The sequence below is a fragment of the Sinocyclocheilus grahami genome, unplaced genomic scaffold, assembly GCF_001515645.1.
Source record: "Sinocyclocheilus grahami isolate Dianchi unplaced genomic scaffold, SAMN03320097.WGS_v1.1 scaffold175.1, whole genome shotgun sequence".
In the NCBI taxonomy this organism is placed as follows: Eukaryota; Metazoa; Chordata; class Actinopteri; order Cypriniformes; family Cyprinidae; genus Sinocyclocheilus; species Sinocyclocheilus grahami.
The window spans coordinates 917974-937717 of record NW_015505354.1 but is presented as its reverse complement, the minus strand read 5'-3'; the positions used below and the strand labels follow the sequence as shown (position 1 = coordinate 937717).

Sequence of the window (19744 nt, the reverse complement as noted above, 5' to 3'; positions counted from 1 at the left end):
AAAATTTGGATATAGATTTATCGGCCAACATATCGGTTATCGGCTTTCAAAAATAAAGAATTATCGGTTATTGGTATCGGCCAAAATTTTCATATCGGTGCATCCCTATTCTTTATGAACCGCAGGATGGCTTGTAATAAAGATTTAAAAGCAAAAGGCAGTAGAACTGACTATTTCTGTCAGAGGTGAGTTTTAATTTAGAATGTTTGTGATAATGTAAGAAATGTATTTTAAATGTTTTGCCACTTGCTTGAGCAACTTTTTTGTGCTGTGTGTAAGCTATTCTGCAACAATTGCACAAGAGTAAAAACAAAAATACACTTCATGATCGATTTAGGTGAGATAAATATATATTTTTGAAAAATGTCTAAAGAATGCTCCCCTCCACCCTTTAAATAAAATAAAAATCCCCTCTCACAAGAGTCACCTATAAGAGGGAAATTCCCCCCCATTTTAAAAAATTTAATTCAGGCCCTGAATAATTGTCTAAAATTCCTGATTGGAATGATAAAAATAAGGCTTTAAAAAGATCAGTATCGGTGATCATATCGGCAGATACTGCTTTCTGTGATCGGCCTCAAAAATCCTGATTGGAGCACCCCTATTGTTTTGCAATGTCAGTTGAGGTTTTAGAGTTTTAAAAACAACAGTAACTGTAAAAATAAATTCAAAAAAATATTAAAATAAAAATCTGCTTGACAAAATCTTCTGTTGATTCAATGTATTATTCACAAAAAAGTGTCAAAACAATACTGCACAGACTAGAAATATATTACAGTCTTAAAGCGATGCTTTGCCTCTACCCTTTTTGTTTTAACGTATTCTCCAAGCACAGCTAGCATTTGATGCCCTCAGGCTACGCTTTAGCCCCTCACACACTGGGACTATCAATTCCCCCCCAACTAAAGCACACATGTAGCCAGGGGTCTGTCCAAAATCCACATAGCCAGTGCGCTGTTTAAAGCAGAGAAGAAGGCCAGTGAAAGTAGCCGATAAATAATGGATAGCTCGTTCTCTCCTCTGTGAAAAAACATGACAGATTCTTTCCTGCACCCTCTGCTTGTACAGCTTCATTTTTGACTCTAGGGGCCCGCCGCCCGCCGTCTCCATGCTCTCATCTTCGAATGGTCCTTCCAGTGATTACGAAGACATAAATGCACCGTCTGTCTTGATGATCAATCATCCACTGGATCTATAAAGACGGCCCCAACACAGAGCTCCAAATGTAATCAAATTTAAAGGAGTGGACGCTGCCCAATCTGCCAGCAGTTTGAGGAGCGTCATTGGCTGTAAGCATGACTGACAACTTATTTAGTAATGCTTCAGCAGCAAGCAACACAATACGTGATGATGACAACTTGGGGTGTTCGACAAAAGCATGCTCAATTTTGCCTGTCATGTCATCAATGGGCTCCTGAGAGCCACTGAACCATAAAACAGCTCTTATACTAGACAAGTGCTATTCAGTAATAAGCATAGCAGAATTACATAATTTAAACACACAAACAAGGCAACTGGGGGTCAAAGCTTCCCATCACTGAATTCGACAGCAGAAGAATAGAAGCAACACTCGGGATCAGCTCCATGTTCACTTTTTTTTTTTATGTCAGCCTACTTCTCTGACTCTTCCTACACACTGAAGCAGCCCTCAAAAGAGCAAATGTCTGAACAGCAACGTCAATCTGAACAGCAAAATACTTTTGACAAGCCATTTCAATTAATCCAACAGTGACTATGTTTTTAATCCTTTTTCATTGTAATTTTTTGCAGATATTTATTTACTTCACTAGTAGCTATTCATTACATACTAAATCCTACTACTTATCCCATTGGTGACTAGAATCCTTTGAATAAGTCACTACTAGAACATATTAATTATTAGTTATCAGTACTTATTCCTTTGTTACTAATCACTATCCCAAAATGACGAGTAACTACTCCACTGTTTTCGGTAACAAATATGAACTAAACGTCGCCACTGAATTCTATGGGAATTTGTCATTCAGATAAATCATATCATAGTGACTATTTTAAGGTTTAGTAATATCTATTCCAGTTTTCCTAATGACAACTGAACATCAGTACCTCTTCATTAGACAGTAATATATATTCCAACTGTTGTAACTTTTTTTATGTACCTATAAAGCAGCCATTTTGGCTAATAATTACACTCGCACTGTAAAAAAAACAATTGCAACTAGTGATATAAGGAATGTAAAACCTGAGGTACTAGTGTCGCATTAATCTGTACTAGGATGGAATACTAGAATGAATACAAGAACCTGAATAGGTAGCCTAATAGTGAAAATTATACGTTTCAGTTGTTGACAACAGTTGACTCCATTAGTTAACATGAACTAACAATGAAAAATACTTCTTATCTTACTTAACAAGTAATTTCAACATAATACTAATACATGAATACAAAAGTTGTATCTGTCAATATTACTGAATGGACTTGAACTAACAATAAACAGTTAACGTTAACAGATTAATAAATACTGTAGCAAATATATTGCTCGTTGTTAGTTATTATTTGATTACTTACTAATAAATTACTCAATAAGTAGTAATATAATCAAACATACTAGCTAGCGTTAAAGGGGATAATTTGTTACAACGGCTTGGCATACATGCCTTCACTGCGAAAGACATTTTATTGACGTTAAAAAAAGTCGAATTCCCGTTGCTCCTGTTTAACCTCCTGTCTTTCTGCTTAACACTGACACATGAACAGACCAGAAAACCAGCCGGCTACAGAGGAGCCCGAGAAACCGACTCGGGAGCCGATAATTATGCGGGTTAGATGTAAGATGTGGATTTTAAGTGATTTTACCTTTTCTCGTTTCGACAGCGCACGACACGATAAGAGAGACCGCTGAGTCCTTTCGCTTCGTCCCAGTGCAGATCCGAGGCTCCACGCGCTGTGGAAAATGTGATCTTCAGATCGTAGTACCTCAAAAATTAATCCCAGTAAAAAAGAGAAAGAAAGAGTTAATGTTGGAGCATTTGTATTTGAATGCTATGTTAGTTTTATGCAAATGCTTCATGATTCACAAAGGATTTGAAATGTCACAGGAATTATTAGCCTTTTGACCACCCTGCAAACTCATGAAATGCCACAATAATGTCTTTGCTTTTGGAACAGCAGGATCCCCTTTTGTCATTACATTTTTAAGGAATCCAGGTGCAATAAAGAAAATGACATAGCCTGCTTTTTGAATAGAAGTTTGAAGGATAAAAGTACTGGCAGCAATGAATAAACTCAAGGACAACATAATGTTCTACTGAGCGTGTAGCTCTGCATGGCGTGATTTCTCTGTCACATTTTTCTCTTTATGTCTCCAACAATATTTCACTTCAAAACATTCAGAGGGGTCCATATGAAAGAGAACGTAGTGAACTCTGAAGTTGACATTTGAGACGGCAGAAAAGGTGAAATGACAAGTAATGGCATTCGAAGAAAGGTCAAGAACAGAGAGAATGAAATTAAGAAAGGTGACACTCACCTCTTTGAAGTTTCCTCTCCATGGATATGATGTAAAATAGGCAAAACATGAAGAAAGTAATATTTCTAAAAATGATATATCGATAACTCTATACCTGATTGCTATAAAAATAAACTCAAGTTAGACATCCTTAACGAGAAGAAATATAAATGTTTTCATATTAAGTCTTGTTGTGGTTTGATCTGTACATCAGTTAATATCACAAATTTACAACTACACTGTGAATGGTTCAAATGGAAATAACTATGTTTGATCCTGTGTACATTTTCATTACTTTTCTCTCTCGTTCAGTGAAAGAAAGATGAGAAGGGAAATGTGAAGGATAATGCCACTGTGGTGGATGCAGTATCAAACTCTACAGAGAGAGGAGAAATAATTACCTGACATCTGTTTTTAACAAAGTTAATTAGTCATTTATTTCCCCCAGCAACACATATATAAATGGCGTTACCCTCTTGTATTCTATAATGAGTCTGTCATAGAGCATAAATCAAACTTAACTTCAGCTAACTGCTGTGAAAGGGAATAGGCAATGTGTTGGCCCTATTTCAAATTAAACTGCAAATACATTACAGATATATTAGGCCCATTCACTGTATGTAGAACATCCATTGTATTGTTTTCAGTTTAGATGTGAACAAGTGTTGGCCATTTAACTAAAAAGCAGAACAAAAATAAAACAAGCTGAAAGATTATAATTTTAGCATAAATATATAAATAACAATGATCCTTCATTTTGTTTTAAAATAAACTCAAGTTAGACATCCTTAACGAGAAGAAATATAAATGTTTTCATATTAAGTCTTGTTGTGGTTTGATCTGTACATCAGTTAATATCACAAATTTACAACTACACTGTGAATGGTTCAAATGGAAATAACTATGTTTGATCCTGTGTACATTTTCATTACTTTTCTCTCTCGTTCAGTGAAAGAAATATGAGAAGGGAAATGTGAAGGATAATGCCACTGTGGTGGATGCAGTATCAAACTCTACAGAGAGAGGAGAAATAATTACCTGATATCTGTTTTTAACAAAGTTAATTAGTCATTTATTTCCCCCAGCAACACATATATAAATGGCGTTACCCTCTTGTATTCTATAATGAGTCTGTCATAGAGCATAAATCAAACTTAACTTCAGCTAACTGCTGTGAAAGGGAATAGGCAATGTGTTGGCCCTATTTCAAATTAAACTGCAAATACATTACAGATATATTAGGCCCATTCACTGTATGTAGAACATCCATTTTATTGTTTTCAATTTAGATGTGAACAAGTGTTGGCCATTTAACTAAAAAGCAGAACAAAAATAAAACAAGCTGAAAGATTATAATTTTAGCATAAATATATAAATAACAATGATCCTTCATTTTGTTTTATATTTGTTCTACAATAATTATAGTCCAACTTATAACACCAGCGGAACCATCGGCCGAAATCGAGTGTAGCAACGGAATACAAACGTCTGGCACGTTCTCATTACTTCCGGGCGAACGGGATGTTGTGATTAGCTGCAGGCTAACGTGTTTACTAAATTTCAGGTTATGTTTGTTAAAAGTCAGTGAAGACAAATGTCTGTCCCTTCTGAACCGGGAGTATCAAACGCAATGGATTTAAATCCAGCGACGCTCTCGACGGGTAAAGCTGTGACAGCGGCGGCGTTAATTGCTCAGGCCCGGAGCAAGAAACGAGCCGTCAGTCCCGCGACCCACACAAGCCCGCAGCCAAATAATAACAGCGGTAAAAAGAAAAAAACACAACCTGCATCGTCAACTACTCAAGCTCAGGTAAAGAATTAATTCTAGCCTCTCTACATCACAGGTCTACCGTTTACATTCCTTGGTTCATTTGATAACGAAATGTTTCTCATTGATGGTGCTGCATTTATCAAAGGTTGCTCCAGTGGAGTCGACTTCTGAGGGAAAACCTGTGGGAGCTGTTGATGTAGAAACTCCTGCCAAATGTCTTGCTTTTAAGAACCCCAACTTTGTGGTAAGATTGTTGCAGAATAAAGACAGAGAGAAAAATATTCTCTGTTACAGTTCAATAGATTCATAAGTTCTTCCTCCTTCACTAGCACTCAGGTATTGGTGGAGCAGCAGCAGGGAAGAAGAATCGGACGTGGAAGAATCTGAAGCAGATTTTAGCAGCGGAGAAAGCACTGCCCTGGAAAATCACTGATCCTAACTGTGAGTCTGATTTACAAAAGTCATAAAACATGTATGAATCTGACTAATATTGTCAAAGAACTGATATATAAGGCATATAACTATTGCCAGACCATGTAAGTGGTCAGAGTGTCAGTGTTGATTTATTTTGACAATATTCAAATCCCTGTTGTCTTTTTCTCTGTCAGACTGCAGCATAGATGCACCTCCCTCTATGAAACCTGCTAAAAAGTACTCCGACATCTCAGGTCTTCTGGTGAGTCTGTTGTAAATTGTTTTTAATTAATAATGTACAAGAAAAATTGAGCGTGAGACTAAATTTCTAGAGTTGGTTTTAAATTCTGTAACACTTAATTTCTGGAACCTCACCTAAATATGTTTGTATCTGTGTCCTAGGCAAACTACACTGACCCTCAGACTAAACTGCACTTTGCATCGACTGAAGAGTTTTCCTACATTCGTCAATTGCCAACAGATGTGGTGACTGGATACCTGACTCTCCGTAAAGCCACCTGCATTGTGCCCTAATGGAGAACTTTTCCCCCAAACACGCATGTACTTGCTGACTGAACACTTAATGCTACAGGATATAAAGGACTAGCATACTTGCATCAGAACAAATTGAGCCTCTTGTGGATGTTTATGGTTGCCTTCATTGTGAATTTGATTGGTTACAGCAATGTAGGAAGTGACCATTTTTTCTAATAGATTTTCAGTGGATCATTTTCAGTGAACTATTTGTATTCTTATGATGTATATTTGGTAAAATGAAATCTGATATCACCTCTATTTGTGATCTGTATGTAAACTAAAAACAAAGCAAAGCACAGTATTGCTACAGTTAGCTCGATGGTTTTTATTTTGCTGTCATCTACCAGAATCATGAGGAATTTACAGTGATGCATTGAAGGAAAATTTCTCACACATTCTTCTAAGAGAGCCCCTCAACTTTTTAAACTTTTTTTTAAGTTACTCATTGAAGCTACATTAAGACAGCACTGTAAACTAAACACCTGTAAAAAATGATATGGTAACTCGATAAATAGAACAACAGTCTTGCCAGTCTTATATGGAGCCCAGTTGGCTTCATTTGTTCGTAAGCTTTTACTTATTCCTGAACAAAATCTTAACATTTTCAGATGATGTTTCTATATTATGCTTTACATGATGGCTCTCTAATGTCCAAGCCCAAATATAAACATTACAGTCAAACATCAGAGAAGTTTGCCTTATAATATGATTTCACGAGGCCTGATCTTATTAGAATAAGAATATAATTTAAATGGCTTCAGTAACTTGGAGACAAAGAAAAATCCACGCCTGAGAGTCACCTCACCACTGGCGTGATCAAATCCTGAACAACTGTTAGAAATGTAGGATGAGACTGAAAAACCATCACAGGCAAAAGTGACAAAAGGTATGTAGTGTCCCGATGATGAGCTCTGAGCTGAAGACAGACTTGTTAAAAGGAAGACTCTGGAGATGCTATTTACATACAACAATCAGTATAATTACTGAGTGAAAGATTTCAGATAGCTAAGCTGTAGAATTATGTTCATTCAGTTCAAGATTGAATGATATTGGGCTCAAAAACAACGATAGTCTTCTAAGCATTTAAATCTTTAATATCAAGGCAGATGTAATGTTACAAGCGTGTCATGTGCAAAGCGTTTTCTGTTGTTACAACCACTTTAGCTGGTAATATCTTCAGAGGGACAGATCCATCAAAAGTATAAAAGAACGGAAAGACTCTCTCTCATATCAAGGCAGATGTAATGTTACAAGCGTGTCATGTGCAAAGCGTTTTCTGTTGTTACATCCACTTTAGCTGGTAATATCTTCAGAGGGACAGATCCATCAAAAGTATAAAAGAACGGAAAGACTCTCTCTGTGAAGGTGGTTGTCATTGTGCGTAGATGTGTGTTAGTTACAGGATCACAGAATGAGAGTTTTCCTCTGTCCCAGTCCAGCTCCACTCTCACCCTCTGAAGCTTTTCTATAACTGCAAATGGTCTGTTTGGTTTCTTTGGGGATTGTGAGAAATATTTACCATCTTCATACCACATGCACCAGACATTGGTTTTAAAGAAAACTTCTCCTTTCCTTTGGTTTGATTCTGTGGTTACTCCAATAACCCACTCTGAATTGTCTCCAACCTCCACATCCCAGAAGTGTGTTCCTGAGTTAAAGCACTCTGAACCCAGAACACAAGAATATTCATCAAATCTCTCTGGATTATCCGGAACCGGTTGCCACGTTTCACTGCTTGTCAGACTGGTCAGATCATCAGACAGGATCAGATAAGTATTTGCAGTGTTTGGGTCCAGAGTCACAGGAGCTGATGAGAGATACAAACAACAGGTGCTTTTATTCTGATGCTTATTTAAACAGTATGAGTGAACAGACTATCATTAATAAACACTTGTCTTATTTCTGACAAATTTTCTCTGACATTGCTCTGTTATGAAAAGACCCCTTGTTTTATTCATCTTTGACTTTAAAAATGGGGGTCAATTTTGGGGGTGAATGTTTTTCCTACATATCCTCCATATCCTACATAGGTTTAATCTGCGATATTTTAGACTCACAGTTTTGAACAAGTTGCTGCATCTTCTTCCAGACTCTGAAGGTCAGGTTTCTCAGATGATCTGCCACATTAATCAAAGCTCCAGAAAGCATCTGTGGATCTTGCTGTGAACTCTGGGCTCTGGAATAACATTCACTAGTCAGAAATGTAGTGAGTTTGAGTTCACGATCAATGACACAAGTGACACAACAGCTCACTTACCTTTCCATTGTGGCATTAAAGCTCTGGAAAATATACAGTACAAAACAATTTAGTATCTCCTTGAATTATTAATATATATTTTTTCACGAATCATGTCAAAAGAGCTTCTCAATACACGTTTAAAGTAAGTTTTGTGCACAAGAAGAAATGGAAATCTGTTCTCACATGTAGAAACGAGACGTCACTGGCATTCATCTTCTCCTCTAAGTCTTTGATTGTGTCTGATAGAGCTGAGATCTGTCTGTTCATCTCCTCAAGCTTCTCCATCATCATCTGACTCTTCTGCTCTTCCTCCTTCCTCAGTGCAGTGATTGAAGCGTCTTCTTCATCCTGCAGAAACTGATGAAGCTTCTTAAACTCCTCTTTAATATGCCGCTCTGTGAGCTCAGCCTGAGTCTGAAATAATATGCAATCCCATATAACAAATTACATATACATTATATATTCGGTGTTGAAAATATTGATGATTTGACTCCTGATCTTCACCTTGATGTGCTGGACTGTTTGATCACACTCTCCTTTATTTTTTTCTCTGTGTTTAAGCTTCTCTTGTAAGGACTTCAGTGCTGTATTAAGCTGCTCCTTGAATTTAACAAAGTGAAAATCTGTGAAAGTGCCGTTTCTGAGAGAACCAATTGTAACCAATTATGTTTTTATTATTTCTAGGAAACAAGAGAAATATGTCTTACTTTGTAAGATGGAACAACCTCATCGATTGGGCTGAATCTGTGATTAGCATGTTTTTCTGAATCTCTGCACACAATACACACAGGCTGTTTATCGTCCAAGCAGAAGAGTTTGAGTTTCTCATTGTGGATAATGCAGACCTCCTCAGACCCTGGAGCACTTTCTGCTGTGAATGACTCGCATAAGTTCTTCAACACCAGATTACATGGAGGTTCATCTCTTGAGGATCTTCTCCTGCAGACGGGACAGTCCTGAGTCTTCCTGTTTTTCCAGAACTGTTGAAGACACTCTTTACAGATACTGTGACTACATGACAGAAGAACAGGAGTCTTAAAGATTTCAAAGCACACTGGACAATTAAGATCTTCTACAGATACTATTTTCACAAAAGCCATTCTCAGCTTTTGAATAAACCCAATGATCTTGATTTTTGTTTCACTTTCTCTTCTTCGGTTTAAAAAAACCCCATCAGGATCAGTGGGCCTGCTGTCTGTCCTTTTCTCAGTCCATTATTAGAAACTCGCGCCTCAAAAATCATTTTTTTATTTTATTTTTCTCTTTACATCATTTTAGTACCGTATATTTGTCTAAGAACTGTTCAGTCTGTGGCACCAATGAGAAAAATAAAAAGGCATCATTGGGCGTTTTGAAGGGCGGGGCTGATCATGCGCTGTTATGGCAAGCTTGATTTCTCTTGTGAGCTGTGACATGTTACGTGGCAACGAGTTTAATGCGTAAACAAACCCACGCGACCATAGCAACCTGGGATTTTCAGAAATGGATATTATTAATACATTATAGTTTATTTTGGATTAAGAATGACAAAACAACTGCGATATTACCACTATACCACTAGGATAGGCTATATTGCGCTCGATGTAGAAAGGATTCAAATTAAGCTTGTTTTATTAGTTAATGTTAAAAGAATATGTAAAAACAAAATAATATAGGGCTACAAGAAAACATTTTATCCATCCAATTTTACATGCATTCACTAATCGTTTCTTTATTTAATATTTGTATGTTATTGCTTTTATATTATTATATTCATTGTTATGTAGGCTATAACACACACACACAATCTCACACAATCTCACACACTCATACACACACACACACACACACACACACACACACACAACCTCTTTTTATTTTCCCCTTTATTTCATGTCTCTTTACCTACTTAACATTCTATATTCTACCATGTTTTGTAAATAAGAGCTACAACAAAAGGCCCCCCAAAAAAACTGTAGCCACCACATAATAACTCATAATCCCCTGCAGATATATACTGTACATATTCTTACATGTGAGAAAACAAGAAAATCAAATCACACTTAATAAACCTAACAAGATCAGACTAAACAACAGACTGGTCACATTCTAGTATAGGGGCCCAATTGACTTCATTTGTTTCTAAGTGACTCCTTTCTCCAGAACAAACTTTTTATATGATCTTTCTGTACTATGATATATGTGATGTCTCTCTGATACCCATGTCCAAACACAAATATGATTGTAGTAAGAAATCTGCACTATAATGTGAAATGTAAAAGTCTTGATATAATTGAAATAGGAGCATCACTTACATGTTTGTATTATCATAGAGACAATGATAGATCCACAAGCCCTGTCCCCTCACCTGTTCTCTCACCACTAGCCACTACAGCTTAATGAAGGCAAAACAAGCACCATCATTTCTTTTTCTTACAACAGAAAATAAACATCTTACATTTTATTGTTTTTGCAAACTGACCAAATGTTTTTTTTTAGGAAAGAAAAGATTTAACAGACCAAAATGACTGTAATTTTGTTTGGTGTTTTTGTTTCTCTTGTGAGGGCATCTGGTGAATCAAGATAGTGTTTGGTTAAACGTAGAAATCCACTTCATAGGACCACACAGGTTGAACTGTACTAAACAGTTCGGCATCTCACCTCATGTTCCTTCTCTGATGTCCTGTCATACAGTTTATCTTTGTAAGCTTTATCTGCTTGTGGATGCATATGGCTGCTTCCATTGTGAATTTGATTTGTTGCCTCAAAATAAAGTGAAATGACCCCCTTTACACTTATAGACTTTCGCTAAACTGTTTCAAATGAACAACCTTCATTCTTATGCTGTATATTTGACATAATATTATTTGACATCAGTCATTTGTATCTGTATGTGAACCAAAAACAATACAATGCTCACTGTAGCTCCTGATAGCTCATACATACATTTTATTTTGCTGCCATCTACCAGCATCTCAAGGTATTATAGTGGTACACTGAGAAAATCAACCGGCATTGTACAGTACAGGTAAATGATAGAAATTAGAACATAGAAACAGGTCTCACACCCTCTAGAGAAAGGAATAATTTCTTTAATTATATTTTTTTCTCTTGAAAGCCCCTGGCTGGAACAGCTCACAGTGTTGCTGGTAAAGTCTCTGATTCTATTGTACTGATGTTGGTCTGCCTGCTAGTCGGTCTCCTCCTCAAGGATGACTGTTTTCCCAGCATGAGCCTGTATGGAAGAACAGAGCCTTATACCTGCAATTCCCAGCGTTCCTTCTTCTTGAAGGTTTAAGTTCATCCATAGGACCACAGTATGTTGCATCTTCAGCTTAACTTCAGGGGTCATCTTCAGAACAGGTCACATTTTAAAAAATTTCATTTAGGCCCCAGCGAGGATTGAACTCACGACCCCTGGTTTACAAGACCAGTGCTCTAACCACTGAGCTATGGAGCCAGACCTGATCCTTGTCACTCATGTAAGTTACATAAAGCGCTCACTTTGAGTTAGCATAACAAAGACACACCTGTAGGAGTTGGCAGGCAGCCTGAGATGTCTTGACAGATGTCAAAGCTAAGGGTGGCTCTAGTAGTTGGCAGGGCCTTTTAATTGTTGTAACATAGAATGCTTGCACATATATGCCTATTTTAACATGTAAGAAAACATAAATATTAATCAACTGTTTTATTCGGACATGATCTTATTTCTGCATTTACTTTCGAGCCCACATAAATCACACACAAATATTCAGAACAGGAATAGAATTATCAGTAAATATTTATCATCCTATTTCTGAAACACTATCAGACATTTTTCTATGATTATAGTGTTATTTTGTAGCTTATATATTTGATTCTTTAATATATATTTTTGCTCGTTATCATGTAAATGATCATGTGTTACACAGTTTTTCTGTTGTTACATCCACTTTAGCTGGTAATATCTTCAGAGGGACAGATCCATCAACAGTATAAAAGAACGGAAAGACTCTCTCTGTGAAGGTGGTTGTCATTGTGCATAGATGTGTGTTTTCCTCTGTCCCAGTCCAGTTCCAATCTCACCCTCTGAAGCTTTTCTTTAACTGGAAAGGTGCTATTGGGTTTCTCTGGTGCTTGAGAGAAATATTTACCATCTTCATACCACATGCACCAGACATTGGTGTAAAAGAAAGCTGTTCCCTTCCTTTGGTTTGATTCTGTGGTTACTCCAATAACCCAACATGAAATCAACGTCCACATCCCAGAAGTGTGTTCCTGAGTTAAAGCCCTCTGAACCCAGAATACAAGCATATGGATAAAACCTCTCTGGATTATTAGGAACCAGTTGCTGTGTCTTGCTATGCCTCAGACTGGTCAGATCATCAGAAAGAAACAGACGTGTATTTGCAGTGTTCGGGTCCAGAGTCACAGGAGCTGATGAGAGATACAAACAACAGGGTTACTAATGATCTCTAGAGTATAGTATAGTCTACTCATTGTGCCTGGGGAGAAGTGGGCCCACTTCTCATAAAACTACCCCATGAGTCTTAGTGATGACGTCTAGTCACTTTGTCTGTAACACACTCTTAAAAATTCTTGATTGGGATCAAAGGTTCCACAAAGAACCTTTAATATCCATGGAATCTTTCCATCACACAGAAGGTTCTTTATAGTGGAAAAAAAGATGCTCTAGATTATTAAAATGTTCTTTACACAAAGAATAAAAAGTTATTTTATGAACTGTTCACTCGAAGGTTCTTTAAAGAGCCCAAAATGGTTCTTCGATGTCATTATTTTTTAAGATGTGAGATCATTGTTTCAGTGATTACTGTTTTCACCCACAGTTTTGAACAAGTTGCTGCATCTTCTTCCAGACTCTGAAGGTCAGGTTTCTCAGATGATCTGCCACATTAATCAAAGCTCCAGAAAGGATCTGTGGATCTTGCTGTGAACTCTGGGCTCTGGAATAACATTCACTAGTCAGAAATGCAGAGAGTTTGAGTTCACAATCGATGACACAAGTGACACAACAGCTCACTTACCTTTCCATGATGACTTTTAAGTTCTGGAAAATAAACAAAACAATTTAGTATCTCCTCAAACAATTAATATTTGCATAAATTAATTGTGTTAAAGGAGATTCCTAAAACAGGGTGAAAGTTTGACTGTGCTGGTAGGTAAGGTAAGTTGTTTTGAATACAAGAAGAAAACAGTTCTCACATTTAGAAATGACATGCTACTAGTGTTCATCTTCTCCTCTATGTCTTTTATTGTGTCTGATAGAGCTGAGATCGGTCTGTTCATCTCCTCAAGCTTCTCCTTCATCATCTGACTCTTCTGCTCTTCCTCCTTCCTCAGTGCAGTGATTGAAGCGTCTTCTTCATCCTGCAGAAACTGATGAAGCTTCTTAAACTCCTCTTTAATATGCTGCTCTGTGAGCTCAGCCTGAGTCTAAACATTAAAAAAAAACTGAACTAAATCACCTCAGCATTTTCACATTTCTGTCTATGATCAGTCGTGTTAAAAATTGATATTCTAAATAGTCACCTTGATGTGCTGAGCTGTTTTATAGCACTCTTTTTAAACTTATTTTATGTGTTTAAGATTCTCTTGTACACTCTCAGAAAAAAAGGTACAAACGGTGTCACTAGGGCAGTACCTTTTCAAAAGGTACACTTTTGTAACTTTTAGGTACTAATATGTACACTTTAGTTACTAATATGTACCTTTAAGGTACAAATATGGACTCTTTAGGTACAAAGGTGTGCCTTTTGAAAAGGTACCGCCCCAGTGACAACTTTTGTACCTTTTTTTCGGAGAGTGTATAAGTGCTGTATTGAGTTCCTCCTAGAAAGTTTAAATGTTAAAATCAGTGAAACTCCATTTTTTCCAGAGATGTTGGCATATTATTATAAGTATTTTATATGTACATTAAGCATTGAGCCACAAATAAAAATTTAGATATGTATTTGCATTTACAAAATATCAAAAAGATTAATTAAGGATGAAGGGGACGTGAAATGAGAGTAATGTCTCACTGTGGATAATGCAGACCTCCTCAGACCCTGGAGCACTTTCTGCTGTGAATGACTAACGTAAGTTTTTTTAACACCAGATTACAAAGAGGTTCACCTCTTGAGGATCTTCTCCTGCAGACGGGACGCTGCCGGACTTTCTTGTTTTTCCAGAACTGTTGAAGACACTCTTTACAGATACTGTGACTAAAACATTTAAAAAAAAACTGAACTAAATCACCTCAGCATTTTCACATTTCTGTCTATGATCAGTCGTGTTAAAAATTGATATTCTAAATAGTCACCTTGATGTGCTGAGCTGTTTTATAGCACTCTTTTTAAACTTATTTTATGTGTTTAAGATTCTCTTGTACACTCTCAGATAAAAAGGTACAAACGGTGTCACTAGGTGTCACTTTTGTAACTTTTAGGTACTAATATGTACACTTTAGTTACTAATATGTACCTTTAAGGTACAAATATGGACTCTTTAGGTACAAAGGTGTGCCTTTTGAAAAGGTACCGCCCCAGTGACAACTTTTGTACCTTTTCTGAGAGTGTAGGAAAATGAATAATATAAGTTTTTTTAACACCAGATTACAAAGAGGTTCACCTCTTGAGGATCTTCTCCTGCAGACGGGACGCTGCTGGACTTTCTTGTTTTTCCAGAACTGTTGAAGACACTCTTTACAGATACTGTGACTACATGACAGGATAACAGGAAAATTGAAGATTTCACAGCACACAGGACAAGACAGATCTTCCACAGATACTGTTTTCACAGAAGCCATTCTCAGTATTGTAATAAAAATAATCTTCCTTTATATCTTTTCGAATATGTTGTCCTCAGTTCTGCCTTGTCCAATTTGATGTCTTTTCCGATTTTGTCTGTCACGATGATATAAGATTTTGGCCATATCATCCACTTTTAAACCATTCATTCATTGACTTGCACTATTCAAAGGCCTCAAAACTTATTTTTTGCCTATAAGACAGAACTCTGAGCTTGATTGCTGTCTGAAATAAAATATACCCCCCTCATTACAAGATGGACAAAGAAATGTATAAATAAATAAAATGTGGAAATATATGTGGAAAAATGCAATTATGCATAAATAAGGAGATATTAGTAGAAATACTCATTTAATTTTGTTTATGTATATATTTATTTTTATATTTATTTCCGTATGTATGTATGTATGTTTTTTTTTTTTTTGGCAGCTTTGGCATTCCATATAATTATACCCGGAAAAAAAGAGGTTAAGCGCATAAATGGGATAAATTTCAGGAGAAAGCTTTAAGCTTAGTAGGAGAGGTTTATAGTAAGGGTTCTGTAGATACTTGGAATACTTCCATTAGTCATATGATACATGAGGCTGCTTGTCATGCCATTACAATGAAGCAGAAACCTAAGTGCCGTGTGCTGGTTCCTTGGTGGAATAAAGAATGTGATGAAGCTGTAAAGAGTAGGAATGTAGCATATAGACGATTAAGAAATACCCAATATTGATTAATGCAATTGAGTATAAGCATTTAAGGGCAGTAGCAAGAAGAGTTATAAAGGATGCAAAGAAAAATAGTTGGAGGAAGTTTTGTAATACACTAGGTCCTGAAAACTCCAGTAAGACAATTGTGGTCAGCTGTGCGTAGAATGTCAGGGATATATAAAAGAAGATCAATACCAGTGTTACAGAAGGGTGATGTGGAGGCGGTTTCCAATAAGGAAAAAGCAGGTATGTGTGTTGATAGCTTTCAAGAAGTGCATAGATCAGAAACTTTGGGGGTTGAGAGGTGTAGGATGAGAGATGAGTTACTGGCAGTTAATCAGTGGAAGTTGGAGAGGAGTTTAGAAAATGATGATCCTATTAATTTCGTTTGTTGGAAGTAGAAAATATAATAATAAATCAGTGGGCTATGAAGATGGGATTGGAACAGGGAGGTATTGCAGAGCATATAGAATGGTTACCTATGCCATATTGGGTGATGCCTGAGTTGAAAGTTGAGTTTGCTTTTCTTCAGGAAAAAGATAAGATGGAGGTGATACCAAGAATAGTGGTATATCTTAATTAAATTAATCAGAGTAGTATAATCATTTTTACAGATGGGTCTAGAGATCCAATTAATGGGAGAGCTGGGTTTGGGATGTATGTGGAAAAACTAGGGGAAGAGGTTAAGCGCAGCTACACCTCTTGTGATGTAGCAGCTATGTGTGTGAACCAATCATCTTGTCCAGTGGGAGTCAGTGGAGGTGAACCAGGCTCGCACAATGCGGGCAGGGTGACTGCAAATGAACTAATGTAGCCTGATCAAACATCGACCACAAACTCAGTCATCCACTAATATCCTCAGGTAAGAATATTCATCTTTTGTTAGGCTGTTATGATTTGCGCTTGCAGTTCGTGCGCAGTAATTTCCAAACAGCATAGATGCATTAGCGTTTGATATTTGTCCACGGTAGCCTATTACAGTCACACAGTAAAACAGGGGGGTTGCCGTACAAACCGTGTGCTATATGAATCACTTTTTTCACTTTACATAAAGGGACATTTATCCCATTACGTTTCTCTGCGATGATTTCTACTAAATAATGTTGCCAAGCCCAAAGGTAAACAAAATGGCAACATACATAGTAGCGAGTATGTATGCTATGCTGGATGATGTGGACGGGGCGTAGTACTCAACTGAGCCTTTTTCCTTTTTTTTTTTGCATTTGTCGTTTTATTGTGAAATTATAACGTAATTCTAATTTTTGATATATTGGTTATTTGGTATAGCTTAAGTAACGCGCCTGGTTGTGTGTTGGCTCCTTGATTTGAACTGCATGGAAAGACAGAGTACTGCACTTTTTATATATATAGATTTAGATATCATGAAATAATATCGTGGTCATATTCCCGTATTCCACCATGACAAATCTGGTCACCCTATACAGGGGACAGTAATAGGCCAGTGGGACAGTCAATGCTTCCAATGCCAAAAATGTGGCAGCACCATAGTCTTGGGTCACTATCCTATCCTGAATGGAACAGCTTTTCCATGCCTTGACCTTAGTCTTGACTTAGTCAATGAGAGTAATCTTCTGATGACTTAAAATATATAAACTACAGTCATTTGAAGTTACTTTTACATCGAGACTCAAGAACTTGATAATCAATCATGGTGTCAAACTTATTTTAATTGTAAACCTGACTACTGATTTTCTTGTATAGCTCTGTTTGAAATGTAGACAAGTGTGAAATATGAGTTTTGTTTAACTTTTCTAATTGAGCTATGGTTTTTCTGCAGGTCCTTTGAGGGTAAGGTCAAATAATCATGGCTGCTACCTCCCAGGTGTTCATGGTCATCCATGGCAGGAGGTTTGGTCGGATCCTGGTGCCAGCCATGACATGCCAAAACTGCAGCCAGTCTCCTCGTCCATGCATCAATGCAACTCAGCCACACAGCTTTAAACAAAGATGGCAGCACCAGGTGCGGGGATACAGGACCTCACCTGCATGGCACTCCTACTACTTGACGCCACCTCAGGTTAACAGCATTCTAAAAGCTAATGAGTACAACTTCAAAGTTCCTGAGTTTGATGGCAAGAACCTCTGTTCGGTCATGGGCTTTGACAGCAACCAACTACCGGCAAATGCACCCATTGAGGATCGCCGAAGTGCAGCAACGTGCTTGCAGACCCGTGGCATGCTTTATGGTGTATTTGATGGCCACGCAGGCTGTGCTTGTGCTCAGGCACTCAGCGAGCGGCTCTTCTATTACATTGCCGTTTCATTACTGCCACATGAGACGTTGATGGATCTAGAGAACGCGGTGGAGAACGGACGACCTCTTCATCCGATTTTGCAGTGGCACAAGCATCCCAACGACTACTTCAGCAAGGAAGCTTCACGCCTCTACTTCTCCAGCTTGCGCACATACTGGCAGGAACTTCTGGACCTGAGTGTTCCTGGGGAGCAACCAGATGTTGCTGAAGCTCTTGTGAGTGCCTTTAAAAGGTTGGACAATGATGTATCCCTTGAAGCACAGGTTGGTGACCCAAATGCATTCTTGCACTACTGGGTGCTGCGTGTTGCATTCTCAGGCGCTACTGCATGTGTTGCACATATTGATGGTAATGAGCTGCATGTTGCCAACACTGGAGATGGCCGTGCAGTCCTGGGTGTACAAGAACCTGATGGCTCTTTTTCTGCCCTCACGCTCACCAATGACCACAATGCGCAGAATGAATCTGAGGTGAAGCGTGTGCGGTCCGAGCACCCGCTTTCTGAGGCCAAGACTGTGGTGAAGCAGGATCGCCTGTTGGGATTACTCATGCCATTTCGCGCCTTTGGAGATGTTAAATTCAAGTGGAGCATCGAGCTGCAGCGGCGTGTTCTTGAGTCTGGACCAGACCAGCTCCATGAGAATGAGCACGCCAAGTTCATCCCACCCAATTACCACACACCACCATACCTTACAGCGGAACCAGAGGTGACGCGACACCGTCTTCGTCCACAAGATCGTTTCCTGGTGCTGGGCTCGGACGGGCTGTGGGAAACACTACACAGGCAGGAGGTGGTGAGGATTGTGGGTGAACATCTCACCGGAGTGCACCAGCAGCAGCCAGTCAGTGTTGGCGGCTATAAGGTGACCTTGGGTCAGATGCAGGGATTGTTGCAGGAGAGGAAGGCTCGCATCTCCTCCACCTTTGAGGACCAGAATGCGGCTACGCATCTGATTCGGTACGCAGTGGGGAGTAACGAGTTTGGAATGGTGGACCATGAGAGGTTGTCAAAGATGTTAAGCTTGCCAGAGGAATTAGCCCGCATGTATAGGGATGATATCACAATCATTATAGTGCAGTTTAACCCACACGTCATTGGTGGACCATAGAAGCGGACAGACTCTTTCTTCCACATGGTCTTGTTACATACATTATCAATTTTAATCTTACGCACAATCTCATCACTGCATTATCAGTAATATCAGCATAGCAAAATGTTACCTATACCAATGGAATGTATTACTATGAGTGTATTTTTATTTTCACATATTCATGGCAGCTGCCTTTGAAAGGAATCTTAATGTTCAGTAGGTGAGCGGTGTTGATTCCCAGTGTTATATGTGAAATGAAGCCAAACAGAAAAAAAAATTATGCTGAGCTCACCGCAGACCTACTATCACAATTAAACCCTCAAAATGCAACACAAAACCATAAATCAAGACGGGAAATTTACTAATATAGGTTCAGCAGATTTTGCTCTGAGGAGAGACTTTATATAGTGCTTGTGTTATGCCAAAATTTGCTTTTATGTTGTATTATTTTAATTTTTGAATGAAA

General features: G+C 38.0%; 4 protein-coding genes, 1 non-coding gene and 1 pseudogene across 5 annotated transcripts in view; 2 read left to right on the top strand and 4 right to left on the bottom strand.

The window, feature by feature from the left end:
* LOC107593713 (polypeptide N-acetylgalactosaminyltransferase 1-like) overlaps positions 1-2963 on the bottom strand; it is a 100720-nt gene extending 97757 nt beyond the window's left edge. The window contains exon 1 of the mRNA XM_016283568.1: positions 2837-2963. The gene's annotated coding sequence lies outside the window, so the exon portion shown is untranslated. The remainder of the gene's footprint in view (positions 1-2836) is intronic.
* Positions 2964-4962: 1999 nt separating this feature from the next.
* On the top strand, positions 4963-6468 carry ino80c (INO80 complex subunit C). Its single transcript, XM_016283586.1, has 5 exons — positions 4963-5298; positions 5405-5503; positions 5589-5700; positions 5868-5935; positions 6076-6468. Exons 1-5 carry the CDS (start codon positions 5083-5085, stop codon positions 6205-6207), a joined length of 627 nt encoding a protein of 208 aa, XP_016139072.1. The 5' UTR covers positions 4963-5082; the 3' UTR covers positions 6208-6468.
* Positions 6469-7455: 987 nt separating this feature from the next.
* On the bottom strand, positions 7456-9549 carry LOC107593730 (zinc-binding protein A33-like). Its single transcript, XM_016283585.1, has 6 exons — positions 9157-9549; positions 8954-9049; positions 8633-8863; positions 8468-8490; positions 8268-8386; positions 7456-8017 (listed from the first exon to the last, which is right to left on the bottom strand). Exons 1-6 carry the CDS (start codon positions 9547-9549, stop codon positions 7458-7460), a joined length of 1422 nt encoding a protein of 473 aa, XP_016139071.1. The 3' UTR covers positions 7456-7457.
* Positions 9550-11618: 2069 nt separating this feature from the next.
* Positions 11619-15215, bottom strand: LOC107593712 (zinc-binding protein A33-like; annotated as a pseudogene).
* On the bottom strand, positions 11816-11888 carry trnat-ugu (transfer RNA threonine (anticodon UGU)). The gene has a single exon. It is a non-coding gene; the product is annotated as a tRNA-Thr (tRNA).
* Positions 15216-16593: 1378 nt separating the features above from the next.
* On the top strand, positions 16594-19744 carry LOC107593682 (pyruvate dehydrogenase [acetyl-transferring]-phosphatase 1, mitochondrial-like). The gene is made up of 2 exons (XM_016283528.1): positions 16594-16773; positions 17710-19744. Exon 2 carries the CDS (start codon positions 17737-17739, stop codon positions 19294-19296), a length of 1560 nt encoding a protein of 519 aa, XP_016139014.1. The 5' UTR covers positions 16594-16773; positions 17710-17736; the 3' UTR covers positions 19297-19744.